At 34.2% G+C, this 21,594-nt stretch overlaps 1 protein-coding gene across 3 annotated transcripts in view; it reads left to right on the forward strand.

Moving 5' to 3' along the window:
• Window positions 1-17,076, forward strand: part of MALRD1 (MAM and LDL receptor class A domain containing 1) — a 754,681-nt gene extending 737,605 nt beyond the window's left edge. For all 3 annotated transcript variants that reach the window (XM_027074220.2, XM_053225367.1, XM_053225368.1), the window contains 2 exons: window positions 13,974-14,049; window positions 16,763-17,076. In XM_027074220.2, the coding sequence (XP_026930021.1) occupies window positions 13,974-14,049; window positions 16,763-16,843 (157 nt within the window). In that variant the 3' untranslated portion in view covers window positions 16,844-17,076. The remainder of the gene's footprint in view (window positions 1-13,973; window positions 14,050-16,762) is intronic.
• Window positions 17,077-21,594: the final 4,518 nt, after the last annotated feature.

Raw genomic sequence — 21,594 nt, forward strand, 5'->3', positions numbered from 1 at the left:
AAAGTGCCAGAAAAGAACTTAAAATTATCTTTAATGTCACATTAAGAGGGGCGCCTGGGTGGCTTAGTCGCTTAAGCGTCCGACTTCGCCTCAGGTCATGATCTCACAGTCCGTGGGTTCGAGCCCCACATCGGGCTCTGTGCTGACAGCTCAGAGCCTGGAGCCTGTTTCAGATTCTGTGTCTCCCTCTTTCTCTGACCCTCCCTTGTTCATGCTCTCTGTCTCAAAAATAAATAAATGTTAATAAAAAATAAAAAAAATAAAAATAGTAATGTCACATTAAGAGATACATATGGTTACCATTTTGATGGATTTTCTTCCAAACTTTTGTCAGTGTGCACACACATAAACACACGTGCACACACTTGCATCTTGAAATCTGAGTTGTTGTCTGCAATTTTCTTTTTTCCCTATGCTGATCATTCTCAAATATTTTACTCTCAAGATACCTTTTTTACATCTTTAAAAGTTATTGAGAACCCCAAAGAATTTTTCATGTGGTTTGTAGCTAGGGAAATTTATATTAAAAATTAAATTTGAGAAGAATTTTAAATTATGTTAATTCATTTTAAAATACATCCACTAAATGTTAAGAAAAACACATATTATAAACATAATTTTATATATATATATATGTTATATACATAGCATTTTATGAAAAGTGACCTTTATCAACTGTAGGACTTATGGCGTCACATTTATAGGGTAAAGAAAAAGGAAATATTTTTAGAAGAGATAGCAAAATCTTACTGAAGGAAAAGTATGTGTTAGCAAGGTAAAGAATTCAATCTTACGTATATCTGTGTATATATATATGTGTGTGTGTGTGTGTGTGTGTGTGTGTATATTTTTTTTTGAAAAGGGAGGTATATTTTTATATCTTTTTGAGTAATCATGGATAGTTTTTACTACACCAAAACTTGACATTGTGGTAGTTTCTTAAGTGTAGTTGTAAAGTGGAATCTGAAATCCTATCAGTAAAGTTTTTGCATTGTTACATTAAAAATTCATTGGTCTATCTAGCAGTTTGTATAGATCTTTTACCTATGTATGATTTTGTAGTGTCACACATTTTTCATTTAGAAAATTACCAGTTCAGTGAGTTATGTAGCTTGTCAAATGTTGAAACAATTCATTATGCAACTTAAGAAAAAAATCTCATCAGACAAGTCTTAAAAATGATGGGAAGCTGTTGTGCTCATGATAGAAAATGTAAGTTTTTCAAAATTCTAATTTTTGTATGAAACTTCAGATTTCATCATTAGCAAGAGATCTTGTCAGGTATTTTCTCTGAGATTATCAGCCTTTCTTGTTCATTTTCAATAAAATGTCTGCCAAATGCTCTAGTCTGAATGACCACAGGTTGTAAGTCATTCTTTTAAATACAAATGTTATTCCATGAAAAAAGAAGTTAGTTTAGCATGCAACTCAATCTTGCAGTGCTTTCCACAAGGTAACATGCACTTTAATATGGCATAAAAGTACTTTATGCATACTTCTCATAATATTAAAAAAATTACCTGAACAAGTTGAGATTCAATATAATCAGTTTTTGTTGTTTCATCAAGGTCATTTTGAAATGAAACTGACTTTTCAAAAAGTTTACTCTGAATATGTGGTGGTGAAGAATGCAATGTACATGTGGGTACCATCGCCTCATGTCCTGCCAAGGCCACTGACAGTTTTACCCATCACTGCATTTACACCATCTGTGCAAATATCAACACAATGAAAAAGTCTGTTAAAATAAAAATTCATTGATCTAGCTCACACTTTGGATCTTTACCAATGGGTATTATTATTATTATTATTATTATTATTACTTTGAATTTGTACACCTCCTTAAGAGGTCCTAGGACCCCCAGTAGTTCACAGACCCCACTTGGAGAAACACTGCCCTTAAACAATTATTACCTGAAAGAGCTATTTAATGTTCTCTCAAGTATATGTATCATCATTTAACCATTTTCCTATTATTAGACATTTAGGTTGTATCTAATGTTTCATTATTACCAATAATTTGTGATGAGCCTCTTTCTGTATAAATCTTTGTCTTCCTTTCTATTTCTTAAAGATTGACTCCTAATAATTTTACTAGGTCAGGAAAGATTCTCAGAGTGTGCTATCAAACACATTTCCACAGGAACCCCAGGTCTGCATCTGGTTCGCATTAGGCAGCTGTGAATGTGCTAACACTGCACTCGGATGAGGAGAAGCCAAGTAGAGACTACCTCACATTGGCAGCATGGGGTCTCCTTAAGGTTAAGCTACAGGAACCTGGGTCAGCTTTATTCATACTAATTGTGTCCATATTCCTGGGCACGTTCCCATTTAGGCACTCTGCCACAGCAAGATCGCATTGAACAGTGACAGGTTTTGTAGTCAGTGATATTTATTTCCTGCCTGAAAAGAGTAGGAGAAAAATATGGCAGCTGCTGTATCATGTGAATGAGTTTAGCAAAATTCAGTGTCCCAGTTGTTTGGTTTTGTGACCCCAGATGATTAATCCTTTCCTCTCCTTTTTGTGGCATTTCTGGTTATGTTTGCAAACCCAATTCTTTCTGAACTTTTTCACCCAAACATTTGGTTCAGCTTGTTCCTTAAAGAGTTGGAAATGAAAACTTGAGGTCACAGACATTCCCCCCTAATTTATTCCTGCTTTTTTAAAATTGGCTTGGTTCTTCTTTTTCCTTTTTTCCCTCCTAGTTTGTCTTCTTAAAAAAAAAGTCAATATATTGCTAGAAATAGAGACTATTATATCGCTGATATTTCCATTTGCCACACTTCATGATTTTTTTTCTTTAGCAGTAATCAGATTATATAGTATTTTATAGAAGTATACTTTCAATAAAAAAGTTGATTTCACAGACTCAACTTATTCTTATAATGCCTCATGGTGTCATGTGATTTCATTCTACCAATAGATTCTTATAACACATTTAATGTTTGCTCTATAATTACCTACAACAAAAGTAATCTCGGTGTTGACTTTTTTTGGTAATAAATACAAACATATGAAAATGCTCCCCCAAATCAAGTTCTCTGAGACACTGTAGTGCTTCAAGGATTCCATAAAATTCAGCCCCCTCCTTGCTACCACCTTCTTCTAGATAGTTTTTACTGAAGCACAAGTTGGTGTTCTCGCCTAGACAATTTTTACTGAAGCACATTTTGGCATTCAGTATGATTATTTTGAAAAATATCAACTGAAACAACCTAGTAAAACCCATTATGTCCTCTCTTAAATAATGTTGTGGGGACTTGTTCCTCTTTTAGCCTAGATTACACCAAGAAGATACACAGATATTTACGTCTTTTCTCCTGAGTTAGAGATGTGCTACTTAAGTACCTGGTCTGTTTCTTCTTGAAAGTACTACCTATGTAGCTGATTGTCCTGTTTAAGTTTAAATTTAAATAATTTAAAGAAGAATCTGAAAGTCAAAGTTGTATCCTTCAGTTAGTAAATATATTGACTCTCATGATATCCATTTCATGTACTGTCCATCTCCTCACCTCTGGCTCTATTTTCCAGTTATCAGAATTCCTTTCTTCAACTTCCTATGTACTTCTTACTTATTTTACATTCTTCTATTGCACTTATCTTTGCAAACTGCAAGGAAAATATGTCCTTACTACAAAAAGAACAAAATAAGGTCTAAATTTTATAATTTGTAATAATTCTCCTTAAAAACAGTTTATTCAAACTGGCTAAAATTTGAACTGGAAATGAACAGACAGCAGGTATAAAATAAAACTTGTTTAAGGCTTTGAGAGAAAAAAAAAGATGATATATGTGAATCATATGGCACTGACAACTGCATAGGAAACACACTACATCAATCTAAAATCAGGAAGCAAAAAAAATTATCATTCATTAATCTGCATGATGGGACAGAGAAAAAAATTAGTGGTACCCAAATTAAGAAACAAGTATTTCTTTAAAAAGATCTCTTCTTGACAGAGAGAAATGTGTTTAATGAAATTAAAAACAGATGAATAAGGGGTGCCTGGGTGGTTCAGACAGTTAGGCATCCAACTTTGGTTCACGTCATGATCTCATGATTTGTGGGTTCAGGCCCCGTGTCGTGCTCTGTGCTGACAGCTCAGAGCCTGGAGCCTGCTTCACTTTCTGTGTCTCCCTCTCTCTCTGCCCCTACTCCACTCACATTCTGTCTCTCTTGCTTTCAAAAATAATGAATATTTAAAAAAATAGATGAATAAAAGTGGTAACCCAGAAATACTTTATTTTATTAAGATTTTATATTTTCCTTTTATCTGAAGATTAGCACACTCAGAAAGGCTGAGGCATACTAACAAAGTCTTAAGACTGGGAACATTTGGAAAAACCAAATTAAATAGTTTTAAATGACAGAGGTGGAAACAGGAAGAGTAGAATTGAGATTTACCTCTGTGGGACACCACAGATTCACCATTCATCAGACTAAGCAAAATTTAACATAATAGGCATGATTCCCAGAATAAATTAATTCTATTTCAATCTCTTAAATGACTGTATTTCATAATTGAGATGGATCCTTTTTTTAAAAAAAGGTCACATGTACTTTTATGGTTAGAAAACATTTTTCCCCAGCAGTAGCAAATCAAATACTTCATAGCCTGGAAATTTATTTCAAGATCCTTGTATTTATACATGGATATTTCATACCTCTCATTTTTCAGAGATACATATGACATATGAGGAACTCAGACCTGTATTTTTCAAATACTTTAATATGAGTTATTTGTACCAAATTAGTTTTTCTCTAATCATATGACTGTTTCAGTTTCTATGTCATAGAAAGAGATAGAAGGTCCACACCTATTCTTTTCCACTCATCTTCAGGGAAGCCCCCAAATTACTCCTCTGGGCTGGCCCTTAATGAACTGAAAAACGAATGCAAAGAGAGGGCAAAAGTAGGCTCCTGGCTCACTTAAAGTCTTGGGCTAAGTGGAAGGCTCCATGACAACAATAGTAAAAATGATTACCTTTTCTCTCTGGGTATTGATGAAGTGTATTGTTGGGAGTGGACATGAGGGAACAGAACAGAGAGCAGGTTAGTGGATTTTGTTCCATCATCATTAATGCTTTGGAGTATATGCATTCACTAAGTTATTCTTTCTATAAATATTCAGTTGATTCCTACTGCACTAGGTACTGTGATAGAAGAGTAAACCAGACAAGACTTTATCTACCAGAACACTTGTGGTTTAGTAGAAGAGTCTCACTTGCCCTATCCGTAAAATAGGTGTGAACAAGATGACTGCAAAGGTCTTGCTAGCTCTTAAAATTAGTAAATTGATATATTTTTTAAAAAGTATTACACTGATTATTATTACTAATTTGATACTTCCTTATTATTTTTATTTATCCCAATGCCCCTTCATTGAAATCAGGCTTTGAGGTCAGGAGAAAGAAGCAGGAAACTTAAAAGAAAGATACAGATACAAAAGGAGGGAAGAGTAAGAAAAAAAGGTAAAGAGAATAGCACTCAACCATTACTGGGCACCTTCTTGTGGTAGGCACTGTGCAGACATGTAATTTCATCTGAGAGACAGAAGTCCAGTAGCTGCCACACTCCAAAAAAAGTTCTAGAGGCAGGAACCATATACTGAACAACTCTGTAAGTCCAGGAACTAACACAATATTTTAGTACATAGTATGTGTCCTAGAATTATTGGACACGTTTAAATAAATATAAAATATAAACAACATCATCAACATTCTATCATTCGAACATCTTTAGAAATGAGTCATCACTTTGTAGAGCATAATTTTCCTTCAGGCACTTAACTCAGAATGATCATTTCTTGTATTTTAGAATATTCTTCAACATTTTGAAACAATATATACAAATAATTTCATTAGTGGAAGAATGAGAACAGAACACACACACACACAAAGAGCAATATATTTGGTAAATAAATTATGTTTATTCCTTCAAATCACCTTGATAGCTGCATTACCTCAATTTCAGAGACAATAGTTCTCCATACTTTTTAGCATAGAGGTTTGTACAACAGAGTTTTATGATACTGTCCACATATATGTAACAGGAATCATCATGCATTGCCGTCTCAAATGATATTTCCTTTTACTTTTGTAATTTGTACTAAATTTTTGAGCTCATTTTCCTCTATGCATTTTCTAAGCCTTTTTTTTTAATATGAGAAAAAAACTGTGACAGCTTGTTCCCATGAGATAGTAGTGGGGACTAAGGTGTTTGATTGATTAGACTAAAAGGCTGACTAGTTTGTCAGACACACAAATGACATACTAGTAGCTTAGAGAAAAACAGTCTGTTGTTAATAAAAAGAAATTAACCCGCTGATAGCCAAAAATAGCAATTAATTTAGTAAGTAATATAAGACACTCCCAATAAAACTAATTATAAAAGTGGATTACAATTACTAATTAATAAACTTCTGATGTGTGTAAACAGATGTTCATTTTGAAACATAGACTTTTCAGCAGAAACACCTTAGGCACTGTCTTTCCTATCATTTTCCTGACAACCATTCTTCAACATTCAGAGTGATACTTAATCTCACTGTCACCTTTACTTTCAACCTACATAAAGGTTACTACTCACTTATCGAGTCTAAAGATGGTCACATTAAGTGAGTCAGATTCTACCATAACACTATGCAAACACTGCCATAATAATCTTTCTACTACAGTATCATTACAATTTAGTTTTATATTATTAAAGGTTTTATAGCCCCAAGAAGCTAGAGATAAATGTATTTATCAATAAGAAACTTAAACAGAGAAATTAGACAAAATAATTGGAAAGGAAAATATTTACCTATCTCTATTTACAAATGACATGATCATAGAGAATCCTAAAGAATCCAAAAAAAGAAAGCACCTAAAGCAAATAAATGAATTCAGCAATGTTGCAAGATACAAATTCAAAACACAGAATCAGCTGTGCTCCTAAACCAGCAACGAAAAAGCAGAAAAAGAAATTAAGAAAGCAATCCCATTGACAATGACATATAAAAGAATAAAATACCTGGGAATAAATCTAACCAGGGAAGTGAAAAATTTCTACACTTAAAATTACAAAGCATTACCAAAAGAAATTAAAGAAAACTTAAATAAATAGAAAGACATCTCCAATTCACAGAAAGACTTAATACTGTCAAGATGTCAATGCTACCCAAAGTGATCTACAGATTGAACATAATCTCCAACAACCTTTCTTTGCAGAAATGGAAAACTGATCCTCAAATTCATCTGGAATTGTAAGGGCAACAAAGAATCATAACAGTCTTGATATAGGACAAAGTTGGAGAACTCACACTTTCTGATTTCAAAACTTACCACAAAGCAAGCGAGCAAGCAAGCAAACAAACAAACAAACCTTACCACACAGCTACAGCAAACAACATACTTGGTATTGGCAAGTGAATATACATGTAGATCAGTGGACTAAAAATGAGAAGACAAATGTAAACCAAGCCCATTCAATGGGGAAAGAACAGTCTCTTCAACAAATGGTTCTGGGACAGCTGGATTGCTACATGCAAAAGAATGGAGTTAAACCCCTACCTCACACCACACAAGAAAGTAACACAAAATGGATGTAAGACCTAAATATAAGAGCTAAAACCAAAAATATTTAGAAGAATATGTAAGAGTGAATCTTCAAGACCTGGTATTTAGCAGTGCTTTTTATTTAGATATTTATTAATTCATTCATTCAAACATAATTATACAGTGCTATATTAATTTCAGGTGTACAACATAATGATTCAGCAATTCTATGCATTTCTCAGTGTTCGCCAAGATAAGCATACTCTTATTCCCCTTTTATCTATCTATCCCCTCACTCACCTCCCCTCTAGTAACTACCAGTTTTTTCTCTGTCTTTAAGAGTCTGGGTTTTTTGTCTTTTTTTTTTTTTTTCATTTTGTTTCTTAAATTCCACATATGAGTAAAATGATATGGTATTTCTCTTTGTCTAACTTATTTCACTTAGCCTTATACTTTTTAGGTCCCACATGGCTGCAAATAGCAAGATTTCATCCCCCCTTTTTAAAATATTTCATTCTTTTCTTTTATGGCTGTGTTACTCCAATATATGTGTAACACACACACACACATTACTTCTTTATCTATGTATGGACACTTGTGTAGCTTCCATATCTTGGTTATTAGAAATTATGCTGAAATAAACATAGGGTGCATGTATCTTTCTGAATTAGTGTTTTTGTTTTCTTTGGGTAAATACCCAGTAGTGGAATTACTGGATCATATAGTAATTCCATTTTTTTTAAGTGTTTTCAGGAACATCCATACTGTTTTCCCACAGTGGCTATCCCAATCTTCATTTCCATCAAGAGTGCACAAAGTTTCCTTTTTCCCCACATCCTTTCCAACAATTGCTATTTCTTTTTATTTTAGCCATCCTGACAAGTTTGAGGTATTATCTCATTGTGGTTTTAATTTGCATCTCCCTGGTTATGTGATAGAGACCTGACACCATAAAAGTCCCAGAAGAAAACACAGGCAGTAATTTCTTTGACATTAGCCACAGAAACATTTTTCTAGATGTGTCTCCTCCAGCAAGGGAAACAAAAACAAAATTAAGCTGTTGAGGCTATACCAAAATAAAAAGCGTTTTGCATAGCGAAGGAAACCATCAACAAAACAAAAAAACAACCTACTGATTGGGAAGATATTTGCAAATGATATGATCTGACAAGGGGTTAATACCCAAAATATATAAAGAACTTATACAACTCAACATCCAAAAATCAACCCAATTAAAAAATGGTTAGAGAACATGAATAAACATTTTTTCATTTTTTTAAAAATTTTTTTTAACGTTTTATTTATTTTTGAGACAGAGAGAGACAGAGCATGAACGGGGGAGGGGCAGAGAGAGAGGGAGACACAGAATCTGAAGCAGGCTCCAGGCTCTGAGCCATCAGCCCAGAGCCCGACGCGGGGCTCGAACTCACGGACCGTGAGATCGTGACCTGAGCCGAAGTCGGACGCCCAACCGACTGAGCCACCCAGGCGCCCCAATAAACATTTTTTCAAAGAAGACATACAGATGATCAACAGACACATGAAAAGATAGCAATGTATTCTTAGGTATGATACCAAAAGCCCAAGAAACAAACAAACAAACAAAGATAAACTGGACTTCATCATAAACTTTCATATATCAAAGGACATTATCCAAAAAGTCAAAGAACACCCTACAGAAGAAAATATTTGAAATCATACATCTGATAATAGTTTAATATCCAGAATATGTATCAACTCCTACAACTCAATAACAGAGAAAAACAACCTGATTAAAAGAAGCAGACTTTTATAGACATTTCTTCAGTAAAGATATACAAATGCAAACATACAAATGAAAAGATATATAACTTAAATGGGGACTCAAACATTTTTTTGCCAACATTTGTAACATCATTCACGATAACCAAAAGGTGAAAACAACTCAAGTGTCTATCATCTGATGAATGAGTAAACAAAGTACAACATATGCACACAATGGAATATTATTCGACCATAAAAATCACTGAACTTTATATACATGCTACGATATGGGTGGATCGTGAAAACATTATACCAAGTGAAATAAGCAGACACAAAAAGGTAACTATTATAATGATTCTATTTATGCAAAGTACCTAGAATAGGCAAATTCATAGAGACAGAAAGTAAAGCAGGGGTAAAGAAGGAAAAGGGGCTGGAAGAAAAGGAGAATGGGAAGAAATGGGAAATCATGGTTTAATGGTTAGAAAATTTCTATTTTTGGTGATGAAAACATTTTGTGAGTAGAAGTGATGGTTGCGTAACACTATGAATATAATGAATGCCATTGAATTATACACTGAAAAATGGTAAAATGTCAAGTTTTATGTTATATATATATGTATATATATACATATACATATATATACACACACACCACAGTATTTAAAATTAATAATAAAATTTTAAGAAACATTTAATTACATGTTCATATGTGTAAATTTTTATGGTGTATGAGTTATAATTTAATAAAGCTGTTAATAAATACATATAATAAACATTTATCTCAAAGTCATGTTTAATGGATGTAACATAGATGAGTTTTTGTTTTTAGTTTTTCTTCATTGACCATTTACAATAATTTCAGATACCTATGATAAACACTTCCGTGTTTTTTTTTAATTTTTTAACATTTATTTTTATTTTTGAGAGAGACAGAGCATGAGCAGGGGCAGGGCAGTGAGAGAGAGACACACACAGAATCTGAAGCAGGCTCCAGGCTCTGAGCTGTGAGCACAGAGCACAATGTAGGGTTTGAACCCACGAACCACCAGATCATGAGCGGAGCTGAAATCAGATGTTTAACCAACTGAGCCACCCAGGTGCCCCAATACTTCCATGTTTTTAATCAACACTAAAACAATTTTGTTAGTTAATAAGCCATGAAGTGAATTCCTTTAGAGTTACACATATGCTCACTAAATTTAAAGTGGAAATTTCCATCAGAATTATGCTAGTTCTACACTGACATCTCTCTTTAGCCCACTCAAAATGCCACTGTATACAGTGTCTGTACATATTGGATACAGAAGCTTAATAATAATTTAAGTGAATGAAAGATTAAGTTATAGATGGAAAACTCATGTGATCCATGCTACCTTTTCTCTCTACTCTGAAATTCTAAGTCAATTCCTTGCTGATTCCTGAAGGTGGTGAGATTCTTTGAAACCTCAACTTTATTAGAGCCATCTGCCTATTGAAAAATACAGTAAGTTAAACATAGCATATTTTAGCCTAATACAGGTTTATCACTGTACCATACAATGGTAGAAATGGCAGAAAACTTGATAATCAAACATTTTGTTTTCCTCATTTTAATTTCTATCATTTTTTTCAATATATGAAGTTTATTGTCAAATTGGTTTCCATACAACACCCATGCTCATCTGAAAAGGTGCCCTCCTCAATACCCATCACCCACCCTCCCCTCCCTCCCACCCCCCCATCAACCCTCAGTTTGTTCTCAGTTTTTAAGAGTCTTTTATGCTTTGGCTCTCTCCCACTCTAACCTCTTTTTTTTTTTCCTTCCCCTCCCCCATGGGTTTCTGTTAAGTTTCTCAGGATCCACAGAAGAGTGAAACCATATGGTATCTGTCTTTCTCTGTATGGCTTATTTCACTTAGCGTAACACTCTCCAGTTCCATCCATGTTGCTACAAAGGGCCATATTTCATTCTTTCTCATTGCCACGTAGTACTCCATTGTGTATATAAACCACAATAAACTCAAAATGGATAAAGGACCTGAATGTGAGACAGGAAACCCTCAAAACCCTAGAGGAGAAAGCAGGAAAAGACCTCTCTGACCTCAGCCATAGCAATTTCTTACTTGACACATCCCCAAAGGCAAGGGAATCATTTCTTTCATTTTAAGATTTCTTCATTTCTATCATTTTAAGTAAAATTATGTTTGAATATCAAACATAGGTAACTGATACAGATGGAAAATTATAGTACTTAAAATAGTAAACGTATGGAGTTGACACTAGCTAGTAATTTACTTAATGGAACCTCTATGGATGATGGGTAATATTTTACCCTATAAACAGGAAAGCTATTAAGAATTAAGCCTAACAATTCAGAAGTTTCTAATGTTGGGAGACATAGCTTTGATGTGGGAAAAACAGTCGTCTGTGGTTGCTAATAAACATAATTTAAAGTAGGAAGAATTTACCATTGCTCACATACTACTCATACTGTGACCCTTTCCTCTTTTACTACAACTTCACATCCTTAAGTATCATCTTTTTTTCTTTGTGGTCACCCAATCCCCAAAGGCTAGGCACCTATAGTTGTTTTTCGGTTTTTTTTTTTTTTTTTGCTTTTGTCATTTTAAGAGAACATTAGTTAAGACCTAAAATTCTCTCAGAAGTAGCTCCCATAGCTGAATTTAACAGGACTGGAAGATTGATCAATTTACCTTCCTTCTGCCTGCCAATCTTGGTATAGGTCACCTGGGGTCCCAGCAAAGCCAAAAATAATTGTCTCACATCAAGATCTTTTGTGTTGCCTGTTCCTCACTTCTATCCAATTGACTTCCAAGCCTATTCCTTCAGTTCCCGGTTGTCTGCCTGGCTTTTGGATCATCTGTCCTGTCTAACCCTATGGTTTAGATTTCCTCTTGCTTCCTGATTCCATGCCTGATTTCAGCTGAGATTAATTTTTCTGAGCTGTGCTGAGCTGTGTCTGCAGTTGTCTGATCTTTATCTAGTTTCTAATTTCCATTTTGTTTTGTTACTCCCTACCCCCATGTTCTCTCTCTCCAGCCTTTGTTTTGGCATCTTGAAACTTCTCTTCAACTCCCTACCCAGTCTCAACTCTAAAAGCAGCCCTGCTGAGGCCTGTGCCTAACTACATCATTTACTGAGCTTACTACTCTGAGAACTTTGATTTACTAGTCTTGGAGGAGGGAAAGGCAAAGAATCAAATACCATTTATTCAACCTAACTGTAGCAACTCATAAGTATTCACTTGATACAGTTAAGGAATTAACAGATACTTGTTGCCTCACTATTTAATAGTGTCTCTATGATTTCTTTCAAATAATAATCCACAAATATGGATGGTATATATGTCCCTATGCATTGATAGCCACAGACACAGTAAGTGTGAACTGGTTAAGCTATTGAATATTTAAGCCAATTGTATAGAAATAGTGGAAATGAGGAAGCTTTGAAGACTGAATCCACAGGAGAAATGTATTGCCAATAAACACTATTACCCAGATTAGGCTGCTGGACTCACTAATACTGTCATTTCTTAGAAGAGGATTATGTGGTTTGGTAAATGACAATAAGAGGTTATAACTCTGACAATTTCTTTTGAAAAAACAAATGATAAGAGTTTCGTCTTCATAACCTTTTCCCTTAGGATTTACAGGTATATTATTGACAGACTTATTGCCATTATACCCTGACTAGGCAAAAATATTCTCTCTCTCTCTCACTCACACACACACACACACACACACACACACACACACACACACACACATATATTTATATATGTTTGTTTTTTCCCTCCTGGCTGCCTTCAAGACACTGGCAAGTATCCTACAATTGGTCTTCCATTCTCCATTGTGTGTGTGTATGCCATGTATGGGATCTTTCCAGAAATCTTTAATGAAGTATCTTTAGTTATCTGGTTATATTTTTTTGTTCCTGTCATGAATACATTTTTTATTCCAGTTGTGGCCAACTATTCCAGGGCTTGTTGTCTTCTAATAAGTCTATTGACCCTTAAGTAATTAAGAATATAAAGAAAGTGATCATTAGGAGTGCAGTTAATCAGAGTCAATTAAGCAGACCTAGACCACTATGTGAGATTATCAAGGACATTATCAAACACATATTTCTTATGATTCATTAAAGAAAAAACACTAACATTAAGAACTCTTCAAAACACTCAGATTGGCATTTACTATTTAAAATGTTAAACACTGATTCATTGCTATAGATCTTTGTAACAGACACTGTCATGAAAAATAGTCCTCAGGATTTGGTGGTTTGGTACTTTTGAAGTCTGAGGTGGCCTTTCCATATAGGCAGCACTTTTTAATGTTGTATCCTTTGTATTACTTGAGTAACATTTTAAGAAATCAACTTTAATACTGATTTATGCCACTTTTTATTTGCCTGTGTTTATTTGGATCTAAATATCCAGAGTTCAAACTACATTTGCTTTCAAGAATGTGGTTGCCTTGGAGTCCTTAAAAAAAAAAGAGAAAAAGAAAAAAAAGAACTTTACTTATGATAATACATTCATAAAAATAAGTATGCTGTTTAGACAATGTGTCTCTCAAATATGTCTATCAGATAATAACCTGAAAAAGGACGGTGCTACATTTAATTCTCCTTCCCCTTCCCCTTCCCCTTCTCCTTCTTCTTTTCTGTTAATGGCCCTGTGTGCTTTAAGGAAAACTAAAGCAAGTGTTAACCAAGCATTTGTTAATCCAGTTTATGGGAACTGGAGGGACCCAGAGAAAACGGAGGTAAGTGCTAATTGTGAACTGTATTGTTTCAGAAGCAGAAACACACACACACAGGGTCATCTGGACATGTTTCCACATCATGGCTGAGAGGAATGTTTTAGCAGAGTCAGTTCATTGGAAATGGGAAGGAATTTCAGTTGCTCTAAATGTGCAGTGAGAATTTTCCATTCCAGGACAGATTCAATCTGCTTGTAAAGTCAGTTCACTGTTAAGTGGCTTTGTGGTCACTATTCATACTCAACGAGAGCTGACAAATCTGGAAAATATCAGTTTAACCCAGAGTATTAGTCAGCTACCCGTAGTAACTCTTTATTGACTTTGTATTCTATTCCCAAAAACAAAAGGAAGGATAGCATTCTGTGCTCCCTTTAAATTTAGGTGTGAGCTATTACCTGATAACTCAGAAGACTAAAGGAAAAATTAAAGTGTATTACATCTTTCTTGAGCCTTTTTAGGGTCATTCCTTATTTAGTGCAATAAGTAGTCTAGAGAGAAAATGGGCAATAAAATCTTTTTCATCTCTTTAAGTAGGTAATATGAGCATTCATTTGGGTATAAAATAGGATTAGCCTGACATGTCACTTCTTATCTATGAAAACCTCCTTACATCCGATTTTAGAAATATATCTGATTCATTCTCTTGTCAAAGTGAGCATATAGAAAACAAAGTGTTGATTCCCCCCCCCCATTTTTTTTAAATGAAAATAAGCCATGAACAGTTGTTACCATTACTGAAATGAGTAACAAGGTGCCAGATCAGACAGTTTCTAGTAGTTCTGGAGAGTTGGTTGATATGGCTGAAGGTTAACACAACACTTGGCTTTTTTGTGTGTTTTATTTACTAATGATGTCATACATACTTTTAGTATTGTTTTGGTAGGAATGAAAACAAGAAAATATTTCACAGAGCACAGAGAGAATTAATTTGGATGGTACTTCAAGTCAATCAAGACACAGCAAAAATTAAAATGTAGCCCCTCCAATGAATAAATAAATGGATATTTAAGAGGCCTAATGTAATTTATCTTCCTGGCAAAGTAGATATGCATAACACAAAGCTACTTCATTTTTAGTAAAGGAAGGAAAATTTACTTTTTTTAAATCTTTAACATTTAGTATCTGAAAGATATAAATGATATAAGAAATAAAATGTAGTCTTTTAAATTTAGCATTTTTATATTAACATCTTATAAACTTGTAGTAATTAAAAAGCTGCTAGGAAGGTGTTGTACATCTTTTTCTTTCTATTGAGAAATGGCTTCTCTGGCACACAGGTAGGGGTTCATATCAAAGACCCACCCTTCAAGGTGCTTTCAAGACTCTACTATGTATGCATATGAGTGCAGTCAGTGACTCTGGAGAACCTTGGAAACAATTTCCTTTTCTCTATCCTAATCAAAAACAATTCCTCTTTCACATTTTTTTCCTTTCCATTAAGAAAGGCTAGAGAAGAAATCTGTCATAGTTCTTGAACTTTGTTGCTGCTTTGATTTCTGTTGTTTCAGAAACAATAACGTTATTTTAAACCAAATGTACCTTTCCTGACTTTGTAACAGTGAAATTGACTTCTCCAAAATACTCCTCTAAAAACTCAGAGAACATTCTCATATCCTGATATAGAGAGAGCAGTATAATGAAATTCTGTATATCCATCACCCAACTTCAGTAATTGCCAACCCATGGTCATTCTTGTTTCACCTCTACTGCTACCCATTCCCACTACACATCAGAGTGGTGATGGTGGTTTGCTTTTTTTTTTTTTCCTTAAGACTTTGTTTTGTTTACAGCTGTTTTAGGTTCATAGCAAAATTGAGCAGAGGACACACAGAGCTCTCATATATCCCCTCCCCTGCCTCACACACACATGGCCTACCCCATTATCAACATCCTGCACCAGAGGTGGTACATTTGTTACATAGACAAATCTGTATCTCCATATCATCCAGAGTCCATAATTTACATTAGGGCTCACTTGGTGTCAACCAGAGTATTTTTAAGCAAATCCCAGGTATCATTTAATTTCACATGTAAAGACTTCAGTTGTACCATTAAGGAATAAAGACTTTTAAAAAATATGAAAATATCACATGTAAACATTTAATAACAATTCCTTGATATCATCAAATATTCAATGTTCAACTGCTGTTGTTGCTGTATTTTTAAAATCAGGATAGATATATGGTATATACATCCAAATTGACAGGTATGTTTCCTAAGACTCTTAACCTCTAGGTTCCATTTTCTTTCTCTCTCATGTTTTCTTTGTGATTTATTTGTTGAAGCAATCAAGGTGTCTGTCCTAAAAAAAACTCCACATTTTAGGTTTCCTAATATATTCTGTAAACTGTAAGTCTCTCAACTAAAAGCTGGGGTTTTTTGTTGTTGGCGGTGGTAGTGGTTTTGTATTTTTTTTTTTGTTTTGTTTAACTCAACTGTGATCAATACAGCAGACTTAGAGAAACCAGCACCCTAGAAAGAGTCAAGCTTCTGGCCACTGCACTCCCCTGTCTCACCAGAGGTGAGGATAAGGCAGTCCTATGCCCCAATGGCCTTGGATACACACACCAACATTAGGCCTGTCAACAGTGCAGGCAGTGTGGACTAAAGGTACTAGCGGAGAGTCAGGAATGCTCACTTCATTCTGCATGATCTAGAAAGAGGTCTGTTATTTTAATGCCTAAAATCCTAACCTTTTCAATGTGTTTTTCTTTAGAGTTCTGTATACTCCTTCTCAAACCCGTTATATGGCACAACATCAGGATGCCTGGAGACCATATCTAATCATCTGAAATAGTACCATCAAGATCAAGTATGATCTAGGGTATGTAGTTTATAGAAAATTCTAGTCTGTGAAATCTGATGGAAACTCATCTTATGCAATAGTAGAAATAGAAGGGATTCAGAATACTAATTATTACACTTACAAATAAATTTTCTTACTGAATATATTAAATGTTTTCATGGCATCTGAATCAGAACCTTAAGTTCATTATACATCTGAATATTTTAATAAAATGTTCTAATTGATGTTCTTGTTTTCCTTTGATTTTATCATGGTCATTTAAAAAAACACAAATCAAATTGCTTTATATCCTGAACATTAAATAAGTTTTAAAATTCTTATTTATATGAGATAGAACTTAGAAACAAAAAGGTGAACTAATTCAGCATACAAGCTAGCAGGCATGGACAGATCATAGTAATCCTAATCCAGATAACCATGAGTAAAAGATATTTCTGTATCTGGAAAAAAATGTGAAATTATCATCCTAAACTTGCCTTTATTCAAATAATTATTAACACCTACCTTCATTTAAACATAAAAATAATACTGAAATATATGAGTTATGAAACTTTGGACCACAAGAAACTGAAAATCCCTACTCCTATGGTTTAAATAATGTGGCAATTATTATGCACAAAACCGGGAAATTGGGAGAACACTTCTTTTGCTTGGTTATTGCAAAAGCTCCATGCCTTTAGCAAGGACTCTGGTTATTTACAAGTTTCAGTTCATAGGCTATGTTCTCAAATTAGCTCCCTGACAGGTTAGATGATAGCTACACAAGCTGCATCACTGTTGTATTCCCAGTGAAGTTCAGAGGCAGAACAGGGCCCATTTTTTTCTTGTATCTTTTTACCAACAAAAAAACCCTTCTCAGGATGCACTCCCAGCAACAGCACTCTTATTGGCCAGGAGAGACATGGAGCCCATGCCAAGTCAACCTCTTCAAAGGTGATGAGGCCAACATGGCTGGCTGACACCCTTCACCTCTAGGCTGAGAATAGACCTATGAAGCTCACTGACAAGTATATGAAGGTAGATCCTTGAACAAAATCAGAGGACAGTTAGGATCAAGGGGACACAGCCAGGAAGTAAGCAACCATCAGCATCTGTTCTAAATAAGGTCAGTTGTATTCAGTGTAAGTTGTACTACCAACATTAGTGCCTTTTGTGAGAATACAGACTAGAAAAAATACATATTATTGTTGATCAGCCTTGCAATAGATTAATTTCAAATTTTATCGCAGTTAATTTTTTGAAGCCCATTAACTATATTCTAGTTGTGCTCTCTATGAATATCTTTTCCTAACTGCTGCTTTCCTACTGACATCACAATTTCTGGTCCTAGAAAACTTCACACAAAAGAGGATCAGTTATTCTTGTTGTTGAAGTCTGGCCTCTGGCATTGTGGGACATAAGCATTTTGGGAAGCTGCATTTATTATAGCTTAAAACTATCAGCCAGATACATTCAGGATCTTTGCCTAAGCTTATAGAACAGCAGAAGGTTAAAATCTAAATATGGTTTTGTAAAGGACCTCAAGGCTACTACATGAAAAATGCAGAAGTGCAATTAAAATAAAAAGATAATAGCAATGATTATCCAAATTAAATTGGCTTGTTTCACAGGAATATTGAGGGAATTCATGACCTCATATTGAGGTAGCTCCAAACTGAGGATAACAACAGAAAATCAACAGACTAGAAATGAGGGTATTCTTAGTTAAAATTATCTTCAGGTGCAAGTTATGTGCCTCTTAAAATGTTTAAATCAAACATTTTGTGAGGTCTTATAAATACATATGGCAGGGGCACCTGAGTGGCGGTTCAGTGTCTAATTCCTGATCTCAGCTCAGGTCACCATCTCTGGTTGGTGAGTTCAAGCCCTGCATGGGGCCTGTGCTAACAACGTGGACCTGCTTGGGATTCTCTCTCTCCCTCTCTCTGCCCCTCCCCCTGATAGCTCACACACTCTCTCTCAAAGTAAATAAACATTAATAAATAAATAAATATTGCAATTCTATGAAACTTAAAGAACAAAACTGATTTTTCTTATCCAGTAGATAGCAGAGGTATGTGCTTATGTTGTTTTCATCATTTAATGTGAGATTCAGAAATAAAAAACTTATTTTTATTTGCATTGTTCTTCCTCTAACTTACTGATGTAAATCCAAATCTTCTCCGTTGTGATTTTAAAAATATAAAAGAAATAAGAAAATAAAGAAAGAACAAGAAGTATAGAGAGTTCACAATTTATATAATTCAGCTTTTAAATCATGAAAAGATCTCAAATTTCACACCAGAGAATCCAATGAAACCATTTTTTTTAAGCCAGTGGATGTCAGGAGAATGGATACCAAAGAGTACTGCTGACAGATTCTTAGAGCTTTTAGTGCACAAATATTTAAGACAATATCTTGTTAACTGGATTCATGTGACCAACCTATTTCCCAAAATACACTATAAGCAGATAATAATGTTAATAACAATAGCAACAAGTGATAAGTACTGATTATCTAAAAAATACTGTTCTAAGTATTTTAACATGTTTTAACTTAGATAAATGTAAAACAGCATGCTGTTGACTATGCTAATCAGCCACATGTGGACATTTAATGTGAAATTTACATTAACTAAAATTAAATAAAATTTTAACAATGCATTTCCTCAGTTGCACTTGTCACAAGCCAAGTGCTCAATAGCCATGTGTTGCCAGTAAACACTATAATGGAAAACACTGAGAACATTTTCATCCCATAAAGTTCTCTCAGCACTGGTTTAGAACAATGTTGAAATATTTTCTTATAAATAGCACAACAGTAATCTCTATAAACCTAATAAGTGCTAAAAATATTTCCCAATATATGTATTTTAACTAGACCTGACCAATTTCTAGATTAATAAATTACAAATAAGACAAGGCATATTTATCTGTAAGCACACTAGCAAATATGTGATAAACAAGTACAGGTTAACACTGTTCTCTTGACATATAAATGTCATATATCATTCTATTATACCATTTCATCTTTGCCTATTCTTTTTTCTACATTTAGATGGTACCCTGAAGAAACTGTGTAAGAATTTGTTTTGCTCTATTAATCTTCTTGACCATCAATCATTTTTCACGTATGTCACAATAAGAACTGAAGATTCACACATCCTTTAAATAACTGCCTTGTGTTTAGCATGTTAAGGGCATGTGCTTCAGGTAAACCAACAGCTATGTTCATGGCAATATCTTTTGCAGTAAGTAGTCTTAAATTTAATTCTTAAAAATAAGAAACAGGAAAAATCCATAAAAAGACTGTGAGATTTTTTGTTTGTTTCCAACACACCTCTTAAAAACAAGACTTCAAGTATGTATTTTCACTGTCAAACCAATGACATCTTTTTGAAACTTAATGTTATTCTGGTTTTCTTTGTATCAACTTGCAAAATGTTCTCCATTTCACTGCTAATGTGTCTATCAACAGATGCAAGGGTTAATATCTAAGTCATCATCAAACTCAAGATCCTGCTCTTTAATTATTACAAGTGGAAAGGCAACACACTTCTATAAGCACCCACTGTGAAATTTCAGTGAAACTAGACACACACATCTTGAAATGAAGAAGTCTATAACTATGAATCAGTTAAAGCAGTCACAAAAATAAATAAATAACTTAAAGATCCACTTAAAAATGGACACTGATTCATGTCATTTAACATTCTGATCACAGTTCATGAGTTTGAGCCCTGTATTGGGCTCCACACTGACAGCATGGAGCCTACCTGAGATTCTCTCTCTTTCTGCTTCTCCCCTGCTCATGCTCTCTCTCTTTCTCTCTCTCTCAAATAAATAAAACTTAAAGAAATTTTTTTAAAGAAAAAGGAGTAAACCTGATTCCCACAATGTATTTTACATGCAAATAAATTCTAGGTGTATTTTGATGTATACATAAAGGTAAACAATAACACAAAACAGACAATAATAAACATCCTATACTGACTTAGTTATAGAAGATATAGAAAAACGTGATAATTATTTCCATGAAGGTAAAGACTTTCTGAAACAATCAAATAACTAAGAATAAAGGAAAAGAATATTAAATCAGACATTAACTTTAGAAATTTCTGTGCAATAAAATACACCATTAAGAGACAACAGAGAATGAACCACAGAGCGGAAGAAGTTATTTACAACACATAAAACCAAAAAAGTACCTATACATCAAATATATTTGAAAACCCTACAAATCAGTAAGAAAAAAAACAACCAAAATTTATTCCAAAGTCATTCTATGAGGCCAGAATTTCCCTGATAGCAAAACTAGATAAAAACTATACCAAAAAAGAGGAATATATGTAAATATGCCTGATGAATATAGATGTAAAATTCTCAACAAAATATTAGCAAATCAAATCCAACAACGCATTTAAAATAATCATTCACAATGATCCAGAGGGATTTATTCCAGGGATGCAAGGGTGGCTCAATATTCACAAATTAATCAACGTAATACACCATTTTAATAAGAAAAAAAAACATGATCATTTCAATAGATGCAGAAAAAGCATCAGACAAAATGCACCACCCACTCATGATAAAAACTCTCAACAATGTGGGTTTAGAAGGATCTTACCTCAACATAATAAAGCCCTCCCCCCAAATAATAAAGGCCATATATGAAAAGACCACAACTAATACCAAAATCAGTAGTGAAAAACTGAGAGCTTTTCCCCTAAGATCAGGAAGAGATAAGGATGTCCACTCTCACC

This window comes from Acinonyx jubatus, chromosome B4, assembly GCF_027475565.1.
Source record: "Acinonyx jubatus isolate Ajub_Pintada_27869175 chromosome B4, VMU_Ajub_asm_v1.0, whole genome shotgun sequence".
In the NCBI taxonomy this organism is placed as follows: Eukaryota; Metazoa; Chordata; class Mammalia; order Carnivora; family Felidae; genus Acinonyx; species Acinonyx jubatus.